The following is a 24,210-nucleotide window of genomic DNA, read 5'->3' as shown; positions in this document are numbered from 1 at the left end:
GGCCACATTTTTAAGCCCAAAAGACATAACCAAAAACTCAAACAGTCCATACGGTGTTATCACTGCAATTTTAGATACGTCATTATTTGTGAATGGAATCTGATTACTTGACTTTTGGCCATTTAACACACTAAAAATGGCCACACCTGCTAAAGAACTTGTGAAATCCTGGATGTTTGATATTGGGATTGTTTGGGTGCTCAAAACCAGATAATCACCTAGAGGATGCCATGAACTATACTTCTTGTGTACTAGACAGAATGTTTAGGACCAGGGCTGTCTGAACCATGTGTGACTCCGTCCTGAAGCATCTCTTCAACAATGGCTTTGGTCTCATGTTGTCATTCCAGTGTGATCTGTTGGGTGCGTAACAAAACAGGCAGACCGATGATCATACATATATAGTGCACTGTTGTGTCTGGGCCCATGGATTCATAGTCTGCTGTGTTTCTGAGGGCACCACTGTCTGAGAGGCTAGGTTGCACTGCAGAGGTGTCTGAACCCTTTCAGTCCTGAATTATTTCTGGAGGAAGTAAACTTTTTTTCATGTGGTATTGCTCTTAGGTGATTTTCTTAATGATTTTAAATGTCAGATTTATACAAAATTATGTAACTATTTTCAAAACATACTTTGTACACTTGGATTCATTTTATGGACTAAAATAACTAATAACAAAATATTCTTTATAGTAATAAATAGTAAAATGATCATTCAATAATTACCATGGAAAATAACAATAACAATATTCAATTACACAATAGAATATAGTGAACCAACCACATCCATGTATTCTAGTGGTCCAAGCTGCTGTGCACTGCTACACTGACTTACTGATATCTTCGTACGTTGCCCAACAGTTGACAGCACTTCCACATGGTAGAAAGATTGAACATTCACAAATGTCTACCTCAGGTTTCCATTGGACAAAAATACTTTTGTTGCAGTGAAGTCACAGTAAAATTTAAAGTACACAATTGTAGCCAGAGGATCTGAAAGCGTTAATCATCTCTAATGTTTTGAAGGTTGCTTATGGTTAGCATTCAGTCTCCTTCAAAGTATTCTTCTTGCACACTGTTCTCTGTACATACCCTGTTAGTTTCATACTTGACTGTTAGGCAATCCTCTTCAACGTGATGAAGTTTGGATACCAAATTGTGTTGGTAGAAGTCCCACTGGGCCCTATCATTGTCCAAAACAGAAGTACTTCAGTTGTCAGCCCTGTGATTGGTGTGTGTTGTCAAACAACCCTTTACAACAGGAACAGTGCAACCATCTGTGGAATGTATCATCTAAAACAACAGTCAAAGCTGTGTGAGGAAATCTGTGCCCAGAATAGATTGAGCAATGATAATGAACACAAATGTTCACTTTGCAGCAATCGGTGAGACTGATGTCGAACACCAAAGTCTTGTAACTGCACTTGTGTATGACAGACTCATTGACTGCCATTAATGGGGCCATACTGGTCTGTGTGGCATCAGGGTAGTAGGTGACCAGAAATGTGCCAACATCTGATCCTGTGTTGATTAAAAACAACATTAAGTCTGAAGAGTGGTTGGTGGCAAACAGCCTTTGTGATGTAGTGGAGTGTAGTTGTGTTGGGGGTGACAGTGTTGGAGTCATACTGCAGCTGATGGTGCAGTGAGTAGCCCTACATGCCATGTGCATTGTAGGGTGATGGCGGGTCTTCTGCTGTAATCAGTGTAGATGAATGTCATGGTCTGTTGCATGTAAACCAGACTGTGATTAGTGTTTGCATGCAAACACGGTTTTGTAGCCTTATGACAGAAATGTCTCTGAAACTAGCAAATATCTGCTCGAGGTAAGTCTTAACTACAAGACTGGGCCAGAAGGGTGTGGTGTGCACATGAACCCTCCACAGCCGTGGTCCATAGTTGCAATATCTCTAATTGCTTAGCCAGTTTCTTGACAGAAATGCAGAAAGTCCGGAGGTTCTCAGGTACACTTGGCAGTTGTTGGGCAGAGGCAGTGTTACAGCAAAGCATTGATTCATCAGAATGGACCAGAATTGAGTGGCTGTCTTTAGTAGTAATGAAGGTTGTTGTTGCGACCACTGTAGTGAGTGAATTGAGCATAGTGTGAACTCTATCAGCAACTTGCATAACATCTGTCTTTCAAGAGAAATTGAGATTGGATTAATTAGTGGTAGCAATTGTTGGCACCAGATCTGGAACAGCAAAAGTGGTCAAAATGATACTGGCATCAATCATTATGCACAAATATCTCCACTATTCAGAAGGTCTCTTGTTCCTATACCTCCCTTTTCACCACACCTCTAGTGTTAAGGGATTTCTATGAGCAGTTGATCCCTAGGTGCTGCATGAGGTCAGTACCATCTTGAAAGTGTTGTAGGCATATTTCAGAGGAGGCTGCAAGATAATATCTGACACCAAAGAAGCAGTTCATTGATTGAGGCTGCTGATCACTAAAGTGAACTGTTCGAGGTCATCACAGATTTGTTGCTGGACGAAAATGTTCTCCATTATTACAAACCATATCTGGTTTCACAAACAGTGAGGCCCTTATTGGTGGAGGACCGTGAAAGCCAACAGGCAGAATGTTTTCTGCCCTTGAATGTAGTACCAGTGTGGGTGGAGGGACTGGGAGCATGCTCATATTGGGTTTAATGTCACTTGACACTGCAGTGTAGCTATTCAAAACATTGTTCTGTGGCCGCATCACTGTGATCAATGGCACGACTGGTGCAGATGTTAGCATGATGTTTGCAGTCAGCTCAGAGTGTGGTGTGGAAGCCAGTGGTTGAAATACAGTAGATGGGCATTGCAGAAATTCAGTCTCATGTTTAACATCCTGAATGGCACTGTTGATGATATGCAGTAGATTATTTGCGGCAATCATGACTGTAACATATCATTTTAATTGAATCAACTGTGGGTTCTTGGTGAAACATTGTAAATTAACTAAACAAACACTGTTTTTTGCTCTGTTTCACAATTTTGTTATTAATGTTACTGCACAACCTAGGTTTCGAGTTATAAGCCCATTTTCATCATTAATATACTTAAAATGGGCTTATAACCCAAAACCTAGGTTGTGCAGTAACATTATAATAAGATTAAGAAACGAGGCAGAAAACTGTTTCTTTAGTTACTATTGTAAAATATATGTGCAAATCGCAGCAGATAACCTATCCACAAGAACATTTTCTGTTCTTCGGTGTCACCAATTACACAGGTACACTACCATCTAAATAGAAGAAAAAGTCTTTAAATTAGTGGTTGGTAGCTGTTCTTGTAACATATTTCATGGAGAGGTATGCAACCCCAGGCACCAGTAGGGATCATGATTACTTCATCTATTTGTTCATAAAACTACCCATTACACTTGAAATAAACATTAGAGTGCATATTCAAAGAGTGTTACTGTTTGCCTCTGATGAGCAAGGTGTGTCTATGAGTCTTGAAGATGAACTTCTGTGAAGAGGGATGTATCAGGGAAGCTCACAAGCAGACCATTCCTCTTGCTGTTAAATGCCCTTAAGAATTGTCATGAAATCAACCATGCTCTTCACATGGGGATTGCCAGGTTTTAGAGGTGTAGCTAGATTTGGGCCAGTCCTAAGTTGGTGAGTTAACAGTGTTGACTATTGCCCACAAAGGCACCCGTTGTGTCCTGAGTGCGAATTTTGCAAGGAATTTAGTGATAGCGGTTCATGCTAAAGGAAATACAGCCAGTTTACTGAAATGAGAGGGAGGCTTGCATGTCTTGTTCGAATTACCTGCGGTGGATATATAGGACTGAAGGATGAGGAGGAGAATAATCAACTCAGTAGATACAATTAACACCTCCATTTTATTCAGAATCTCAAATACCTCAAATACAGAAATGATTTTCCTAGCTGAGCTGCATTCGCAATAGTAACCAAGTCCTTTTGCAGAGACAGTAACTCTTTGACACTGTTTTCCACCTGTCCCTGTCATGACATAACATCAAAGGGCTTGTCATCACCTTATTTGCTACCCTAGTGCACTGTCCTTCAAGTATTCTTCATAGGCTGATAGAGAGACTTTCCCTACATAGTCTCTTACCATATCCCAAGCCTTTCAGTGGCTTCTCATAATGTGTTCATTCCCCACTGTGAACCATCTCTCTTTCTCTCCTGAAGCTCCTGCTTCCTGTCTCAATTCTTACCCCATTATTATCTAAGGCTCTTGCTTCATTAATTCCGTCACAAACCTTGTTTCAATAATTCTGACACATCACTTACATCTTTATTTGTTAAGGACCATGGTGCATTGATTCTCTCACCTTACTCATTCCTAAATCATATAGGGACCTTTCCTACTTAATTCTGTTACATTACTTATTTCATAGGCCCCATTGTTATCTCACCCCTCTAGTCCAACTGTGTGGCACTCTGTGGCTGCTTCTGCCATGCCAAACTCTGATTTTATTTTAGTTACTTTCAATATTGTTTCCAGGACTTGACTTGTTGTTGTGGACATGACAACCCCTTCTTTGTGGACTATGGGAAATCCATACAGGCATGGTGTGGCTCGCACCCTAGGGTCCAGCTTCTTCCTCGCTTCCTTTGGTAGATCTGAGCTATTCAACAGAGGAATTATTTTCCTAGTCATCATGGTCATTGGATCCTTGAGCTTCTTGTAGACTGGATCCTTAGATGGAGGTCTTTTGTTCCACTGTTGTCACTTTTGCTTTCGGAAGTAGGTACTTGTTGATGACTGCAGATTTCCCGCTTGATCTCATCTGCTTTTTCTTTCAGCAAGCTTCATACTTTTTCTTCCACATCACTAATAAGGTCCCATTTTGGGCCTTGTGCATAGTTCAGCCCTTTTGAGTGTGTCAAAGCTGTTGCTACACCCAGTCCTTTCTCTATCAAATTTACAACTGCTCTTCTATTATTTGCTTCCTTGTTCACTATCTGAGTTCCTGGAAGCCTACTGCATTTACCAAACTGTTTTGTGACACTGTGGTGCTTCTGCACTTCACTGTCAGCATTCTGCTGTCTGCCCATTTCTAAGTCTGTGCTGGCAGTTGCCTGAAATATGTAGGCAGCATATGAGCAGGATTTGTGTGTTTTTGTCCAGCTCTCTCCATATGAAGTGAATGTGCTACCTTACTATCACTATGCCTGCCAATCATAATATCTGAGTGGTCTTCTTCAATATCACTAGTTGACACAGTTCCCCAAATGTGATAAGATGTTTTCATCTCGACACCACTGCAAGAAGGCCAATGGGCTGGAAAGTTTTGCCTTCCCAGCCCATTATTTTTGCAGCTGTTTGAAGCTTCACAGCATCTTCTCCATGTAAAACTGCCCCATAAGTGAACGTAGACTTTCCTAGTTTATACTGCTGATGAAAAGCTCTCAAACTGCCAGGTGGGTGTAGTGTTGAGATTTCATAATGTTTCAACAAATATCAAACTCAATACCTTTTGCCAAAATGCTGGGATACTGTGCATGCCCCTTCATTTATATGCACGGGGTAGCTACCCACTCCACCTGACTGTGGGCTTTAGTGTCTAATACAGGCGGAAGGTTGGGGATGGAATGGTAGCGTGGGTATGGGCTGTGCTCAAATCTCTGCATGGGCATTCTTGATCTGTCTCATGTGCTAGCCACTGCTGGATGTGCTCTTGGGAGGATTCCAATCTGAATTAGTTGATGACTTTCATTACTACTGATTCTCATGCATCCTTATTCATTTATTTGGATCTCCCAATAGCCACTGGTTTATTCCAGTACCTTTGTGCTTTCAAAATGAATTGTACATTGCTCATTTAGGCAGTTGTTTTAGATTTGACCCAGATGTACACACCTAACGTGTTACTGAATCATTTAGAGATACAGTGTCGCACTTGCCTGATGTACTGGTGAACGCTTTCACGTGGGTTGCTATATATCCATCATATGTGAAGATTCAGTGGATCCTTTGCAAAGACAATATTATCTTTCATCTTTGGTGCTTGTCAGAAGACAATTTTCATGTTAAATCTTCCATGCAATTTTGGCATCTTGTCTGAAAGTGCCCCTTATAGGAGCGAATGGCAAGTCTCCTGTCTCTTTCCTCTTCTCCTGCATTTGCTGCATCTTTTCATTTCTTTGCACTTTAGTGTACCAACTTTCATGGAATATTTTCTTTAGCTGCTTTAACTCAGGAGGGAGACTTCAATTTGTCAGAGATAATGCATGCCCTATTGATAAGGTGGTTAGCACTATTTGTCCCTACACTGGGCAGTGGGAGCTCATTGCAAGCAGATACAGGTCATGCAAGTACAGAGTGACAGATTCTTCAAGCCCTTCTCCCTAAACAACAATATAAACTGTGGAAATGGAGGAGGATCCTGAGAAGGATGTAGCTACTGCTTTTATTTCACATAGTGGTGTATTATCTGGGAAATTAGCATAAATTCGCAGGAAATGCAATGTAAAGGCTTTCTACCCACTGGCTAAAACACAGGCAGTGGCAAGGATGGCACTGGACTACAGAAGTCTAATGCCTGTCAAATCCCCTGGCAATGTAGCAACACATACATGGTGCAGACAGAATGTACAGTCAAAGTTGCTGCCAAAAGCACTAACAGTATACTTAATTACTACAGCCCAACATGTAAATGATTGAAGAGCAGTATCAACATTACTCAGAATGGATTACTACAACACAGACATCAAAATGCTGGGATATGTCATTAAAGAGCCCATCAGGATTGGATCAGCTGATCAGCTATGACTGTAGCTACAGCCTTATTATGGCTGTACTTTGTATGACTAGGAAGAGAAAGGAGATACCCTGCAATCTATATCAATATCTATATGACTATTCAGCAATTCACACTCAAGTACCTGGCAGCATCTGCCTCCTTATACATTCTTTTTAGTACCTGAGGACATTTTATCTATCTCATACATCGCATGTAGAAGATAAAACAGTTCTGTCATATTTGGTTCTTCAAACGACATTTAATAATTTTGAGGCCACATCTTCTACTTTAGGTGCCTTGTTTCAAACTATGTCTTTCAGTTTTCTGTCAAATTATTCATTCCCCATCTCATTAATATCCACATCCACTACCCTTTCCATAATAATGTCTTATATTTTTTTCCCACTTAAACTGATTAGCCAGAACAATATGACCATCTACCTAATCACCGGTATGTCTACCTTTAGCATGAATAACAATGGCAACGCATCATGGCATGGAAGCAATGAGGCCTTTGTAGGTTGCAGGAGGGAGTTGACACCACATCTGCACACACAAGTCACCTAATTCCTGTACATTCTGGAGAGGGGGCCAAAGAACTCTGATGACATGTTTGATCACATCTCAGATGTGTTTGATCGTGTTAAGATCTGGCTATTTGGGGGTCAACACATCAATTTTAACTTGCCACTTTGTTCATTGAACCACTCCATCACATTCCTGGCCTTGTGACATGGTGCACTACCTTGTTGAAAAACGCCACTGCCATCGGAAAACATGATTGTCATGAAGGGGTGTACATGATCCGCAACCAGTGTACTATACTCCTTTGCCATCATGGTGCCTTGTAAAAGTTCCACTGGAACCACAGATGCCCAAGTGAATATTCCCCAGAGCATAATGGAGCCGCTGCCAGCTTGTCTCCATCCCACAGTACAGGTGTCAAGGAGCTGTTCCCCTTGAAGATGACGGATTCACACACTCCCACCAGCATAATGAAGAAGGTATTAGGATTCATTAGACAAGGCAATTCTCTGCCACTGTGTCAATGTCCAGTGCTGGTGGTCACATGCCCATTTCAGTCATAGATGCTGATGTCGTGGTGTTAAAATGGCACATGCACGGGTCGTCAACTGCGGAGACCCGGTGTTTGGAATGTTCAGTGCACTGTGTGTTTGGACACACTTGTACACTGCCCATAATTAAAGTCTGATGTTAGTTCCACCACCTGTCCTGTTTTACTAGTCTGCCTGGCCTACAACATCCAACATCTGTAATGAGGGGTGGCCGTCCAACCCTCAACATCTGGATGTGTTTTCACCATGTTTTGAAGACACTCACAACACTCCTTGAACACCCAACAAGTTGTGCAGATTCTGAAATGCTTGTGCTGAGCCTGTGGGCCATCACAACCTGCCCTCAGTCAAGCTCAGATAGATCACCCACCTTCCCCATTCTACACACGGACGGCACACTCACTGATACCACAAGCACAATGCTTGTGTCTGACTAGCAGTCATTCCTCACTAGGTGATACTGTTATTGCCTGGACAGGTTTATATTGATAGTAGGTTATTGGTCACAATGTTCTGGCTGATCAGTGTACATAGATCTTCTACACATTTGTTCCACCTTTCAGCATTCCATTCTTTGTTTAGTACTGCCTTGCTATCTCAGCTCTTGATGTTTCAACTGCTGTTTCCCTTTTCTCCAAAGATTCCATTCATTTTCTAATACATGGCATTTATTTTTCCCATAGCCATGCAACCTTCTACAGGACTGCATTTCTCCTCTATTCATTCCTGCTTTGTCATTATACTCTTTCGGGTTTTGTCTACATCTACACCTATTACAATGTGAAGTACATGGCTGAGAGTACTTTCCATTGTATCACATATTAGTTCCTCACATTCCATTTGCATATGGAATGCAGAATGAATGACTGCTAAAATGCCTCACAACACTCTGTAATTATTGTAATCCTGTCTTCACAGGCCCTTCAGGAGTGATACGTAGGCTGTAGTACATTACTAGATTCTTCACTTAACACTGTTTCTTGAAACCTTATAATTAAGGCTTTCATGGGATAGCTGGCATCTATCTTTGAGCTCTTGCAATTCAGGATATTCAGCATTTCCATGACATTTCCCCAAGAGTCAAATAAATATGTCACTGTTCGTGCCATCCTTCTTTGCATATGTTTATTAATGCCTGTTTGTTCTAGTTGGTATGGGTCATACCACTTAAGCAGGACTCTATGATGTAAAGACGAGTATTTTGTAGACTAACAGCATGTTCCCAGTATTTTACAAATGAACTGAAATTTGCCTTCTGCTTTACCTATGATTGAGCCTATGTAATCCTCTCACCTGCTTCATTTGGTGCATTTGCATATTTACTTCTTACATAAATGAAATTTAATACATTATTGGTGCATCCTGACCAATTTTGACACAGATGCAATTTACTCCAGTGATATCACCTGTGGGTTGATGGAGGGCGCATTTTCCACGATGAAAAAAAGGCTCTTAAGCAGTGCACTGGATGCAAGGCAGTAGTGGACAGACCAGGAGGTTGTCAAGTGGCCCACAAGGCAGTGTGGAAGGCTCTGGTGCCAGCAATAGCTCTATGTGTGGCAGTCACAAGAGACTTGTGTGGACAACAGGAATAAGTGAACACCACAGGTTGGATTAGACACCTTGTTTAGATGAAATGCAATGTGCAGACATCCTGTGGGCTCTGAGGCAGCTGTTTCTATGGCTAGATGGAACTTTGAACTTTAGGAGACTGTGTTGGTATTGGAGCTCATTGGGCATGTTAGATATTGCCTGCATTGCAGTCATTGGACTCTGAATTTCCTTGTGGGAATTTCAAGGCTTCAACTGCTAGTGTTAATCTCACCTAACACTCTTTTCAAGTGGCTGCTAAAAATTTCTTCATTAAAAGTTGAAATCACAAGAGAAACTATTTGGGAGGGTTGACATATTTTGCCACCAAGTGTGACATTTGTGAAACAGCCATTTTGGATTGCTGTGTTTCATCAATTGTACACAATGCAACTGCTAATTAGGTTCATGTCTTGAAGTGTATGTTATTTGAATTAGCTAATTTCAGTTCTGTGTTTGCTGCAGAAGCCTGATAATACTTTGTGCTCTAGGTTTCCTGTGCTACCACGGGGTCATTTTGCAGTTGCAAGCAGCCTGCAGTGGCTTTGTCCATTCTTGGACAACCAACAGGAAGATGGTGCATATTCTGGCTCTGGTCCTGCAATGTTAAACTGAGCTGAACATCATGGTATAGTGGTACATGAATTTTCTGGGCTTAAGTTTTCAAGGGTATTTTACTGCTTAGTTCTAACTTAGTGTTATTGTAACCAATTACCAACGGTTAGTTGTCATTTGTTGATAGCATTTTGTTCTTAGATTGAAAGTTACATGATTTTTTTATCTGCTGCAATGTACCACAAAGAAGGTGGTTAAAGCTGACCTTACACAGTCACCTATTGGTATTTGTAAACAATAAAAAATTCTGGTGAATACTTTAAAACTACCTTTAATAACTTCAAATTACAGGGAAGAGCTCATTGCAATTTGCTTTAGTGTTATATTGTTGTATATTGTTTGATGTAAAAGGAATTGAACAAAACTGTTCTCTTTTAAAACATAACTGTAGGTTAATAGTCCCCATTTAATTATGTAATTCTGTTTTACATTAATGTTATTTCTGCTCGGACTTGGTCCTGCATGTTCTGGTTTTTAAAGAATAATACATTTACTGATTAATGGAGTTGAAATTTTATTAGTGTATATCTTTTGAGTACCAAGGATAACAGCTTTTACTGTAATAAAGGTTGTGTGAATAAGATTAAGATCTGGAGTGAGTGTTCAGCAGCTTTCCACTGGAGGAACCCTGTTTCCTAGCCAACTTGCTCAAATGATGTAAAATCTTAATAGAGAGTGGTATCAATTGTGTTTATCCAAATATTTCTAGTGAGCCTTCTCCTTCTGCTTGGTTTTCACATTACTGCCTTCAGTATATCAACTCTCAGTGCCATCTATTTATCTTCTATTGTATTTCTTTCACTTCTTTCATTTAGAGTGGCTAATGCTCCCTTTCATACTGGCAGTTCCCTCTGACTGTTCCAAGTCAACCAGGTCTTATCTCCATAATTTCCACCCTTTCTGGAATTTCTTCAGCGTTATTCTACACTTCATAACTAGTAAATCATGGTCAGTGCTCCCATACGCTCCTCAAAATGTTTTCCAGCTCCAAATATTTGAAACCTTCTGGTATTTCTATGTATCTTCCAGGTATACAACCTTCTTTCATGAATGTATCTTAAACTAAGTGTTAGCAATGATTAATTTGTACTCTGTGAAAATCCCACAAGGCAGCATCTCCTCTAATTTCTTTCCTGGCAGTCCACGCACTGTTATCACTTTTTCTTCTCTTACTTTTTCTGCTATTTAATTCCAATCCCTCATCACAACTAAATTAAATAATTTCTTTTATCTTATCTCTCATCATCAGGAAAGACAGTAACCAAAGATTCTTATATTAGTGTGGTTGATTGTCACTTTGTCATCCTTTTTAAATACTGGCATGATGTTGTTTTCTTTCCAAATCTTGTTTAGAACTCTATATAGCCTTGTTTTCTTGAGCTCTCTAGATGATGCTTTGATCATTTTTACAAGGAATTCATCTGATCTTGCAGACCTGTTGCTTTTCATTTTAGACAGTTTTGTGAATGAAAACATGGTGCAAGTAGGTTGCATTCATTTTATCATCTATGCAATTGGCCAATTTAAATCTTTGGTCATTTTCAAGCAGGTATCTTAAGCCTTGAGCTTTATTTTACATTATAATATATTTCTGGTATATGTGGACAGGAAGACATCTTACTTCCATGTGTGTGTGTGTGTGTGTGTGTGTGTGTGTGGGGGGGGGGGGGGGGGGAGGGGGGGGGGGCATAAAAACATTACACTATTATACATGGAATAATCTATTAACAGACATATCCACATACAATAGTGTACTGTTTTCATGCCTCATATGCACAGAAATAGGATGTTTTCCTGTCCACATTTAACAGCGATATATTATAATGTAAAATGAAGCTGGGAGCTTAAGATAGGTGCTTGAAAATGACCAAAGGTTGGAACTGGCCAACTGCATAGATAATAAAAAGAATACAACCAACCTGGACCATGTTTTCACTCTCAAAACATTTTGAGGCTGTGGACCCCCACATAAATAAAATTTTATAAAACTTAACGTAGTTCATTGTATTTGTGGTGTTGTGAACTGATGAACAAATTATCATGTATATTAAAGTTATATAAAGTACCTAAATACCTTAAAAAACTCCTAAAATAATCAATTAAAGACAATAGAAAGTAAAAGGATAGATAAAAGATCTGCTCACCAAGTGGCAGCAGAAGAACACACAAACAAAAGGGCTGAAGAGGAAGGGAGAGGGGTGAAGGAAAAGGAATGGCCGCATCAGGGGAGGCTTACTGGATAGAAAACTATCCAGTAAGTCTCCTTTGATGCGGGGTTCTGGGTTACTTTACTGAACTGCACCCCTTTCACTAATCCTCTACAGTCCTTTTCCTTCACCCCTATTCCTTCCTCTTCAAGGAAAGTTTTTCCTTCTCATCCTGTCCAGTAAGTCTCTCCTTACCTGGTGTTCTGGGTGACTTTTCTGGACTGTACCCTTTCTCCTAAACCTCTTCAGTCCTTTTCCTTCACCCCTCTTCCCTCCCCTTCAACCCTTCTGCCATAAGAAGGAGTCACTGGCTCCAAAAGCTTGTGAAAGTTAAACCCTTGTGTGTGTGTGTTCTCCTCCTACTGCCTCTTGGTGAATTGATTTTTTATCTGTTAATTTACATTATAAAAAATAACTCCTGTAATATTTGAGTCTTCTCACTCATTGCCTCACCACTGGGAAGTTCTACTGTTTGGATAGATTTATTTTCAGTTGTTGTGGACTGTATGATGTTATATATGAGTTTCTGTCCCCATCTTGTGTTATTCCGCTAACAAGGCATCTCTTGTTTTTATGTTTCTCTGCTACAGCCAACATGGCGTGTAATTTTTCTGCCTACCAACTGACAGCTTGTCACGTAGTAAGTTTTAGGTCCTGTTTTTTTGCCTGAGGCAGGGCTTTTCTTGCACAGCTCTTATCCCTGATGGTGTTTTTAATATTCACATTTCATCACACTGTTTCTGCAGGTTTTCATAATTGCCTTTGTTGTCTATATTCTGTATCTCCTATACCCACATCAACCTTGTTCAGAGCACCCCATTCTTTGCCTACTAACTGTAGTTCTTCTCATGGCAACATCTTGCGGACACCTTCTTCAAGTTTTTGTTCAAGCTTTGCTCTGCAAGTTGTAAAGTTATTATTTTGAGATGCTTTTCTACAAATTTTGGGAGACCTTTTATGCACAAAATTTGCTGCTAACAGTTTATGACCTGTACGTAAGTCTTTGCTTAGAGTAGCTTTGATGTCGGTCACAATCATGCAAACAATTTAATTTGTCAGTATGCAATCTGTTGCAGTACCAGTTTTACAAACTCTGTTATAAGTTGTTATTTCATGGGAATTCCCTTTTGCGAACCAATGTTGTCAAACTTCATGATGTTTCTCATTCACAGATCTACTATACATTCTCCCTCGGCATGGCTACCTTGTAAGGTAACAGGGGATAATATGGAACTCTTTCAAGTATGTAAGGTAACAGGGGATAATATGGCACTCTTTCAAGTAATTTAAAATTTAAAGCACAGCAGCAGAGATAATATGCTAGGCAAAGTAGACCAGAAAATACTTGTTTTGTGTTTTGATGGACGTTGTAGTTCCGTTTGATAGTGTTTTGGTTTTCTTTTAATTGCAACGAATTATATAAGTGTGGTGATAATTTATAAAATTATATAATGTATTTAGATTTAAGTATTTAAATATTATAAAATATTGTAAACAAATTGTGGCCATGTTTAGCGATTATTTTGACTACTGTGACACATGTGACCCGACTCAGGACTGTGGATATGAGCGGGAAAATCGGGGTCTTTTGTCATTGGCCGCTGTGGTGGTGAGTTGGGAGCGGCAAAGTGCCGCGAGTACAAGCATGGACGCCAGGGTATGCGAAGGAACAAAGTGAAAGTGTGTGGGCGTGAGACAAACAGTGTACGAATTGCACCGATTATTATTTGTGAACTTAAAAATGTATGGCCACAACGTTAAAGTGTTTCTTTTGAATAAATAAGTTTCAATCTGAACGTGTATAGTTCAATTCACTGCTCTTCAAAAGCCAGCCAATATCACACTCAATAATAGGGGCGCAAATGCAACCATTTACTACCAACCCCCTTTACAGATGAGCCACGTGAAAAATTGGTAGTAAACGAGCCCGAGTTTCAGTTGCAATTGGGGGCTCGTCCGGGATATGACTTTCTTCCATATTCCATAGTATTTCGGAATCGAATGGCCGTCTGATGTTAGGCTTTTGAACAGTCAGTGTGGGGGCTCTGAGCTAAATCGGTGCATTAGCAGTACCGGAGTGTTTGTGCTGGACAAGATATGCGCTGCCCCGTGGTTACGCCGATATAAGGCCACCACGATTGTGAACCAGTCAGTTACACAGCCTGATGAGTCGACCACGTGTTGCCGTGGGTAAAACCGCCATGCTTGCTGTGTCCACGTGTTGCCGCGGGTAAAACAGTCGTCCGTGCCGCGATACGTGCTGCCGCGAGAAGAAACCGTTGTCCGTGCCACGTCCATGTGTTGCTACGGGTAAAGCAGTCGAAGCTGTATCCACGTGCTGCCGACGATCAACGCCGTCGTCCGTGCCACCGACCAACACGACTACATGCTGCCAGGGGCCTACGCAACGTGTTCTCGCTCCTGGTTGAGTTTGCTGTGTGTCCACGCCGCCGATTACGATTCATTGCATAGCTGTGCTGTGGAGCTCACTGCAGACGTCGCGTCACACGAGGATATAAAAGATAAGTACAGCCAGCAGCTACATTGCAAAATTGTGTCCTTTCATTAGCCATGGCCGATGAGACGCGTGAATCTCAAAGTGAAGGCGAATCAGTGGATGTTAGGAGTACCTGTAGTAGTCCTAGCATGCCAAAAGAAATAGGCTGGATACCAGGAAGTGACCTCAGCACATTTTTTGTAAAACTTACTAGTAAATTAGGAGAAATAGACTCGAAAATAGGGAATATAAAAACTGCAATAGTTGGAGAAATGGATTCGAAAATAGGGGATATGGAATTAAGGCTTAGTGATAAAATAAAGACAGTGAGCGAAAAATTTGATCAGCTAGATCTCAAATTCACTCAAATTACAGATAAAGTTGAAAACACAGTTAAAATTGTTGAGGGAATTATCGAGAGAGTTGATGAGGTTGAAAGAGGCCTAGTAGCCAAGGTGGACACTGTGCAAAGTAATCTTGTGGGGCAGATTCAGGTACAGGAACAGAAATGCACATTATTTCAAAGACAAACAGAGGCAGACATTGAATCCATTAAGATAGGAGTGCTGGATTGCCATAAGGGAATTACTGACAATAAGAAGGAATTAGAAGGGGAAATGAATGTCTTGAGGGAAACAGTTAATACTGTGGCAGCAGGGAATGGAAATTTATTGTTGGGATATCCTCTGGGGCATGGATTTCAGTTAAAACCTTTTAATGGGGAGAATAAATACCATGCAGTTGACTTTCTAGCTGCGTGTAAGGATAACTTTGTGACAAGGATGAGTGAGCAGGCAAAAATTAAATATGTTAAGAGGCAGTTGGAAGGGGGAGCTCAAACATGGGCAAACCAAAATGATGATAAATTTTGTGATTTTAAAACCTTCAAAAACCTGTTCTTGAACAAATACTGGGGCCAAGCAAAACAATTAAGATTGCAAAACGATCTTTTGAATGGATCCAGTTACAAGAGTGGAAAGGAAAGTATGAGAGAGTTCTGTGTTAGAGAACTGAATAAATTAAATCATCTGGATAGGCCACTGGGCGTATTAACAGAGATATCTACACCAAAGAGAAGATTACCAAAGCATTTGCAATGGGATTTGATTCACAGTGCAACAGATTCAGTGGAAGAATTTCTTAATTTTGTGGATAATATGGACAGGGCATTGTGTTACAGACCTAAATACATGGAACATAGGGAGAGTAGAAGGTATCATGAAAGGGGAAACAGTATTAATTATGAATACAGTAATAACCATAACAGGTGGAGAGAAGATAGAAGTGATCAGAATAATCAGGATAGAGATTGGAGAAGCAAGCCACAAAGGTATAACAGAAATTTTGGAGGGAGAAGAGACAATTTTGATCAGATGAGGAGTGATAGAGAAGGTATGAGAGTAGGAATGCTGGATGCAAATGGACAGGGTAGGCAATCAAAAAACTAATTGATGCCTCACTTAAGGTCCGCAGGGGGGCTTGTGATTATGTGAACAGGGCCAGACAAGGACATGATGGGATGAGTAATAAAGTCAGCAAGGAAAATAGGGAAATTGGGATATGTCATATGGATGCTGTCTTAGGAAATGAAAATCTATGGGGGGGGGGAGGGGGGGGGGTTTAACAATTATAGAAATACAGATAAAAGGTATAAGAGGAAAAAAGGGAACAAGGCTAATATCAGCAATGAACAGCGTGAGTTTTACATTGATGACATGTTTAAAAGGGAAGAGAAATTACAAGCAGAGGAGGACAATATTGGTTTGTGTGCAGCAAAATTCATTGAAAGATCAGAGACAGAGGTAGTTTCATCAAAAGGGGGAACAGAAGTGGATATGGAATTAAGGGGCAATGTTCACAGTAGTAATGGGTGTGATGAATGGGTAGAGATGTCTATTGGAAATAGTATGGAGAATTGTGGAAAAGGTGAGGAGAGGGTTATTCAGTGTGATGTAAAGGCTAATATGAGTGGTGTATTTGACAATGTGGAAAATGCTGGTAAATTACCTACTGATAAGGTTACTGTGCTTGTGGGTGCAGGTGTTAACTGTGAAATGATAATGACTTCAGTGTGGATATGGAAAGGCATAATGATATGGAGAATGTTGCTGTAGGTTGCCCAGAAGATAAAATTGAAACCTATGTTTTCTTAACTGATGATGCAAGCCTCAAAGATGTTAGTTGTGGATGGTTATGAAAGGAGGAGGCTGATTATGATTTGAGTGATTGGGTGTCCTATGCAAAATTACATAAAGCTTTGATGCCTGAAGAATGGGGTAAAATAAAATTTAAAATTGCCAGAAAATTGGAAGAATTAAGTGAAGAAGAGAATGTTGAGTTTGCTATTAAGGATCTGTTTGAAGGGGATACTGATGTATGTTTTGGAGAAAGACCTAAAGATATTTGCATTATGCAAGAGGAAAGCAGGAGTGAAGTAGAAAGAGATTTATTACAGGAATCAGGGCTGAACAGAGTAGAAATAGAGGTGATACAGCCAATAATTGATATCAGTGTGGGAGGAGTTGCAGATATAGCATTATTAGACTCTGGCTCAAGTTTATCTGCAATCTCTAAATCTTTCTGGCAGCAAATTAAAGGTTTAGGATTAATAGAATTACCAGTTGCAGGAGTCAAAGTTAAGACAGCAACTGGGACACGTAGCAAGCCCATCAGCAGGGAAGTATTACTGGAATTTAATAGTAATGAGTATTGTTTTGATATTAGTTGCTTTGTGGTGAAGGGTTTGGAATTGAATGTAATTTTAGGTATGGACTTCTTGTACAAGTATGACTGTAGCATTTTTGTAAAGGACAGAGTGGTAGAATTTGATGCTGGTGGAAATAGACGAAGAATAAAATTTAAAGGGGGATTAAAAGGAGGTGAGACAATTACTCATTTACAAAGGATAGAAGCCTTGTTGAGTCATATGGGAACTGAAACCTGCTGTACATATAGTCTACTTCTGTATAAATGTGTGGAGAATATAGGAGGGAGGAAATCTGCAAATAGTTTGTTAAAGAAAAATAGTTGAGATTTTATTAAAATTTCTAATGTATCTGTGGCACCTGGAGTTGATACTGGTGTGTGGGGGTAGGATTGTTGCTGGGACAGTCATGTAGGGCAATCACTAAATATGCAAATTGTAGAGGCATATGGGAAATAATTAACTTGCTTATTATAAGATGTTCATGAGGGAAGTGAGGGAAAGAACACTAATGGCTACGTGGATGCTTGTAAAAGTTTATGACCTTGGTGAGTTTGTTTGCCATTTATGATTGAATCTAGATAGCCATGGAAATGTCATAAAAGAATGGGTTTCAAGATATTGCGAAATATTATGTGAAAATTTATATAGGAATTTAAAAAAAATATATTGAGTGTATTTATGTACAGTGATATAGCTGTATGGATGCTTAAAAAAAAAGATAAGAATCAGCATCTGGGAATAAATTCTCTTGATGCGGGGCAGGGGGAGGGGGGGGGGGGGGGGGGTAGAAGTGTCGGAGGTCCTGATCTGGGAACATTTGAAGAGTGAAATAGAATATATTTAACTATGCCATGTTTGTGTTTGATTTGTATTCATGTTTGTCATTTGTACAAACCTCAATAAGAACTGATCAGTGAAAACAGGATGTTCCAGGGAGGATTTGGATAGCCTGATTCCTGGGAAATGTGGGTCTGCATGTCTAGGCAAGATTTATGAGGATTTGATTAAATTTTGATAGGATGGCTTGGCTAATAAGAGGAAGCACAGTGCTGCTGGCTGACAAGTTTGGAAAGACTGTATTCCAATGCATAAACCTGTGAACACAAGGATCTGGTTACAACAACTTCGTGCAACTTAAAACAACTGTGTAAAAAGTGGAAGTGTTAATGTGCAGTGAGTGTGCAACCTACATATAGACTAACATGGGCATTTATTTTGCCTGCCCAATCAGACTCAATAGGATACTATCTAATTGTATATTTGAGTTGGATACATTGTTGGATTATGTATATATGTTTTCTAATGACAGTACTTACACTGATTAACTCACCACTATTAACACTGTTCTACATGTTTTGGTGCCATTATAGTTATAATTAAAATGTTTAATATATAAAGTAATATGGGTTCACTCCATTTGGTGCTACTTCATGTTGCTGTTACTAAGGTAATGTCTCCATGAAGTGGGGGTATGTAAGGTAACAGGGGATAATATGGAACTCTTTCAAGTATGTAAGGTAACAGGGGATAATATGGCACTCTTTCAAGTAATTTAAAATTTAAAGCACAGCAGCAGAGATAATATGCTGGGCAAAGTAGACCAGAAAATACTTGTTTTGTGTTTTGATGGACGTTGTAGTTCCGTTGGATAGTGTTTTGGTTTTCTTTTAATTGCAACGAATTATATAAGTGTGGTGATAATTTGTAAAATTATTGTGGCCATGTTCAGCGATTATTTTGACTACTGTGGTGTCTTGTGACCCGACTCAGGACTGTGGATATGAACGGGAAAATCGGGGTCTTTTGTCGTTGGCCGTTGTGGTGGCGAGTTGGGAGCGGCAAAGTGCCGCGAGTGCAAGCATGGACGCCAGGGTATGCGAAGGAACAAAGTGAAAGTGTGTGGGTGTGAGACAAACAGTGTACGAATTGCACTGATTATTATTTGTGAACTTAAAAATGCATGGCCACAACGTTAAAGTGTTTCTTTTGAATAAATAAGTTTCAATCTGAACGTGTATAGTTCAATTCACTGCTCTTCAAAAGCCAGCCAATATCAGACTCAATAATAGGGGCGCAAATGCAACCATTTACTACCAACCCCCTTTGCAGATGAGCCACGTGAAAAATAGGTAGTAAACGAGCCCGAGTTTCAGTTGCAACCTCCTAGCACATGAGGGTTCACAGGGTGTTTATGTCCTGTTCACTGTCAGGCAACCTGTGTATTAAAATCATCTATTACAATTATTTTCACACTCCACATGTGCTTCCAAGTTATTGATGAAGTCAGCCCTTTCTTCTTTTGAGGATCCTAAGTGTAGTGGATGGACTTCATACACATTTCTTGTCCTTCAACTACACACACAATATGGCTATGGCACTCTTTCGCACTACACTCAAACTGATGTATGCATTTGTGTAATGCCCCACTCCATTCTTAGTATCTGCTTCATTTCTAGGCCAGTAAAACTTGTAATAAAATTTGAGGTTCCTTTTCCCAGTTTTCCCAGGTGCAGGATTTTCCTCCTTTCCACCTCCTATAATACAGTTATTTGTTTTTTGTATTTCCTGTTGCATAGTCATGAAGAAATGTAGGATATAAATTACAAAGTAGTACTGGACAATGAATGAAACAGCAAAAAATGAGGGATATAAACTGCAACGAATGAATGAAACTGGGAGTTAAATTTGGACCTTATTACTTTAGGTCTGGCTAATTTTGTCACACCTATAAAAAACTGATTAAACCAACTCTCTGGTTCATTTCTGTACTAGATTTATCACTGTTTACCTCTCTGTTTGCAGAATTTCCACCCAACTGACAATAAACTATTTATTTCACCAGTTTGAGTTTAAATGGTAGCCTTCTTAATTTCAAAAGAAAAAAAAGAGAAATATAGTACACAATTGCTGAAAATTAATATCTGAACAGTGAACAGAATTTTGTTTTGAACATTTTATTTGATATTTAGCACAATGAAACAACAAATTTTATCAAGAAATACAATAAAAACCATTCCACACTATATGGAAATATCAGTTCCTACCTGATTACATCCAGATGAACATCAGTGTAATAAATCTTCTTATGCTTCCAATGGAAGTCCACAGCAATGGCATTGTGCACATCTGGTATTGGCAGTGTAACATCCCACAGCTCTGGTGTATCAAGTGAGACTCTTGCCAAGGTACTTCGTGTGGCAAACAAGAGGTATGTGGAAGGAGGTGAGTTACATGTGTGATGATCTTCATTGAGAAGGATGCCAGTTGGACAAGCACAAGAATATCCTCCAGGCCTTCGTAAGCACAAATGTGAGCAGCCACCATTGGCACGACCACAGGCATTCTCCTCCACATTGTCAACCTGCAGTTGGTGGGGCAGGGCAGAGACAGAGAGACAAAAGGCTGCTTTCATACAAAATATTAACACTGAGCAGAAGCAGAAAGCAGCGACATGCAGGATAGGCCTCTTCCCAGCTGATATAACATTTCTTACGTATCAAAATACTTAATATTGTCATATGCAATGCACTATCTGAAGACATTAAAAAGTAACATAATTAAAAGATATAAGCATAAATTGAAATGAAATTTAAGCACATATTTAAAAAAAAACATAAACATAAAAGAATGTTCCATTGACTGCAGATGTGTGTGTACTAATACTGCAATCTTATTCTGAATAACAATATCTTCCTTTACATTAACATTGGTTACGACCAAAAAATAAGAATATTTTTAAAAAATAAGCATATCTAAAAGTTCTTGTATTATAATAGCTGGACTGTTGACCTAGTGCGTGCCTTCTAGATATTTCAAACATTTACAAATATTTGAGAATGTATGAGCAAAATGAAAAATATTCATAAAAATCATTTGTGAAAAGTGATTATCTCTCTGTTTTTTGCAGTGTATTGATTTTAACAGCTGAAAATTATTAAGATAATTTTATTAAAATAACAGTAGGTCATTTATAACCACATTAGGAGTCAAAAATATCTCTTCCTTAATGTGGCAAAAAATTTTTTTCAACCTGGTAAAGGGTACTCATTTGTTCAACTGATCAACTCTTATCAACATTTACTTCATACAGGTTGTTTCAGAAGGAATAGTGAGCATTTTAGGGAGTGGTCATATACATTAATCCAAACAAAACATTCCATATAAAATCTGTCCAATTTTTATTGGGAACAGTGATAAGTTATCATTTCACATGTTGGAACACCAACTGTTATGGGTTTATTTATCAGTTGTTATTTTTGGTTTGAGGTTCAAGTTGTGAACTGATGCTTCAGTTTATATAACTGAATTTTTCAACTGTAATTGTAATTGTGGTTTGTTAGCAAGTTCTACTGTATCATTCAAGCACACCTAACATATTTACAATTGCTGAATATGCTGATATAGTATTAGGGTATGTGTTTTGTAATGGAAATCGTGCTGCTGCATGTAGAGAAAATGGTAGATTATTTCCTGTTTGCAGAATACCAGAGTCAAGAATGTTTACTCATGTTTTCACTATGCTGTATGGGACTGGTGAAGAGCCCTGCAGTCATATTTAGTCTGAAGATGTAAATGAACAGAGTATAGAAGAAGTAGAAGATATTATTCCATTGGCAGAACATAGTCCAACAAGAACACTCAGAATTCTTAGGCATATGATTGTTCTATGCACAATAATATGGGGGACTTTACATGTACATGGGCTTTACCCTCATCTACAGCAGATTCAATCCCTTCACAAAGGAGATGAAGGTATATGACCAGAACTTTGTTGTTAGCTAATTGCAAATTGCTGAGTTATGCCATTAGTACTGTTCACTGATGAAGCTACTTTCATTCATGATTATATCAATAACACTTGAAATTCACGTTGGTGGTTCAACAAAAACCCATACAACTTTGTGAAGAGACATTTTGAAAATGCTTCTCTGTAAATGATTGGTACAGTATGACACATAATAAGCTGATTGGACTTGTTGTGTCACTGCATCATCTTACAGGGACCCGCTATAAACATTTTCACAAAACAAGCTTCCATAATTCCAGGAAGCAGTTCCTTTGGCTACAAGAATATGTTCTTCCAATATGATGGGGGAGCACATTCTAGTACTCAGATGACAATTTGTCTAAACCTAACATTCTCCAGATGGTGCATCAGCAGAAATGGTCATGTTTTTTGGCCACTAGAAAGGCAAAGTCTACAAATAAAAAGGAGAAACAAGAGATAAACTGATTGTTCATTATAAATTGTGCTGCCCTAAAAGAACATTGAGATGACCTCAGAAATGTTATGTGGTGTTATCACGAAAATTCAAAAGTGCATCGAAGTCAGAGGTAGAATTTAGGGAAATCAACATTGAACTTAACTACTTGCCTCTGTTTAACAACTTCTGTGGCTATTTGTTTGAATAGCATTCCAATAGCTGCACCTATGCAATCAATAAAAATTGTAGACATGTTGTATGGAATGATGCATTATAGTTAACCAATGCTAACACCTCCTAATATGTTCACTATACCTCCTGAAACACCCAGTATATTACACTTTCTAGCAACTATCGAAAAGCAATATCTAATTAATGATTTAAGAAAATGGGAAATGCCTTATTTTCTTAAAGTGATATGCCTGAATCATGCCTCATATTGGTAAACAGTTAACACTACACACTAACAACATATTGCAGCAATGTAATCTAGGAGTTTAGGCAACACCTACCATGTGGCTGGGAGATGTACCCTGACAGTAAACGAATCTCACCGAAAATCAATGGCATCATACAATGGAAGGCAAAGATCCTTCAATGATGTCATCTTAAGTATGGTGGTGTGGAGAATTAGAAACAAAATTTAATGACATACATGTTCCACAAGGAGGGGAAATTGTGTTGTGGTGAGGATTTTCGAAGCTGAAAGCTAAGTGACTTGTGCAATTCATCAGTTTTGTCATGGGTCTCACACCTGCAGATATGAAGTCTTCTTTCTTAGCACAGGAAAAGTTCTCAGTGTTTTTATTTTCTTTTAATTTATTTGGTCTATGGTTTCTAATACTTATAGCAGACTGATGTGTGCTGCATACACACATAACACAAAACAGTATTCACACTAGCTTTCAAGCTCTTGCTCTTTCACTAGCAATAGGACACACATTCACATACAATACCACACAGATACCAAAACACACAGTCCCACAGCTGTGTCAAGACAGTATTGCTTGGGCAGATGAGAACTGGGGAGATGGTAAGGAAGGATGCATGAAGCAAGGAGGCGGTAGTGAGATAGTCTGAGTGAGGTCTTTTGACGGACTAAAGGAGTTCAGAAGGTAAGGCACACAGGAGATACAGAGAGAGGGAGAGAGGTGGGGGGGGGGGGGGAGGAAAAGGAGAGAAAGGTGGAGATGAACAGAGAAACAGGGAGGGGGAAAGAAAAAGGGAGAGGTGCGGTAAAGGAGGGAAAGGGGGGCAGAGAGGGAGGGACACAGGGAGAGACAGTGAGAGTGGGAGAGAGAGAGAAAGAGGGAGGGAGGGAGGGAGGGAGGGAGAGAGGGAGGGAGGGAGAGAATGCCCACAAGGTGTTGGGAGCAAGGGGGTTAGGGGAGGCACTACACGATATGGGCAGGGAAGGACTGGCCTGGACTGAAGGAAGAGTGAGAAACTTCAGGTGTGGCAGTGTGAAATAAGTTAGCAGATGTTTAGGCTAGGAGGATTACTAGAGTGTAGGAAATTCTGGAGAGGCAATTCCCACCTTCATAGTTTAGAGAAACTTGTGGTAGAAGGGAGTATCAAAATTGCCCACTTTACAAAGCAGCTGTTGAA

At 39.5% G+C, this 24,210-nt stretch overlaps 1 protein-coding gene across 1 annotated transcript in view; it reads right to left on the bottom strand.

Moving 5' to 3' along the window:
* The window catches only part of LOC124789608 (low-density lipoprotein receptor-related protein 4), a 618,985-nt gene that overhangs the window by 25,264 nt on the left and 569,511 nt on the right, over positions 1-24,210 (bottom strand). Inside the window, exon 24 of the mRNA XM_047257023.1 lies at positions 20,443-20,759. Coding sequence (XP_047112979.1) covers positions 20,443-20,759 — 317 coding nt within the window. The remainder of the gene's footprint in view (positions 1-20,442; positions 20,760-24,210) is intronic.

This window comes from Schistocerca piceifrons, chromosome 3 (assembly GCF_021461385.2).
Source record: "Schistocerca piceifrons isolate TAMUIC-IGC-003096 chromosome 3, iqSchPice1.1, whole genome shotgun sequence".
NCBI classification, from domain to species: Eukaryota; Metazoa; Arthropoda; class Insecta; order Orthoptera; family Acrididae; genus Schistocerca; species Schistocerca piceifrons.
The sequence above is the reverse complement of the archived record's forward strand: the minus strand, read 5'-3'. Positions and strand labels throughout refer to the sequence as shown.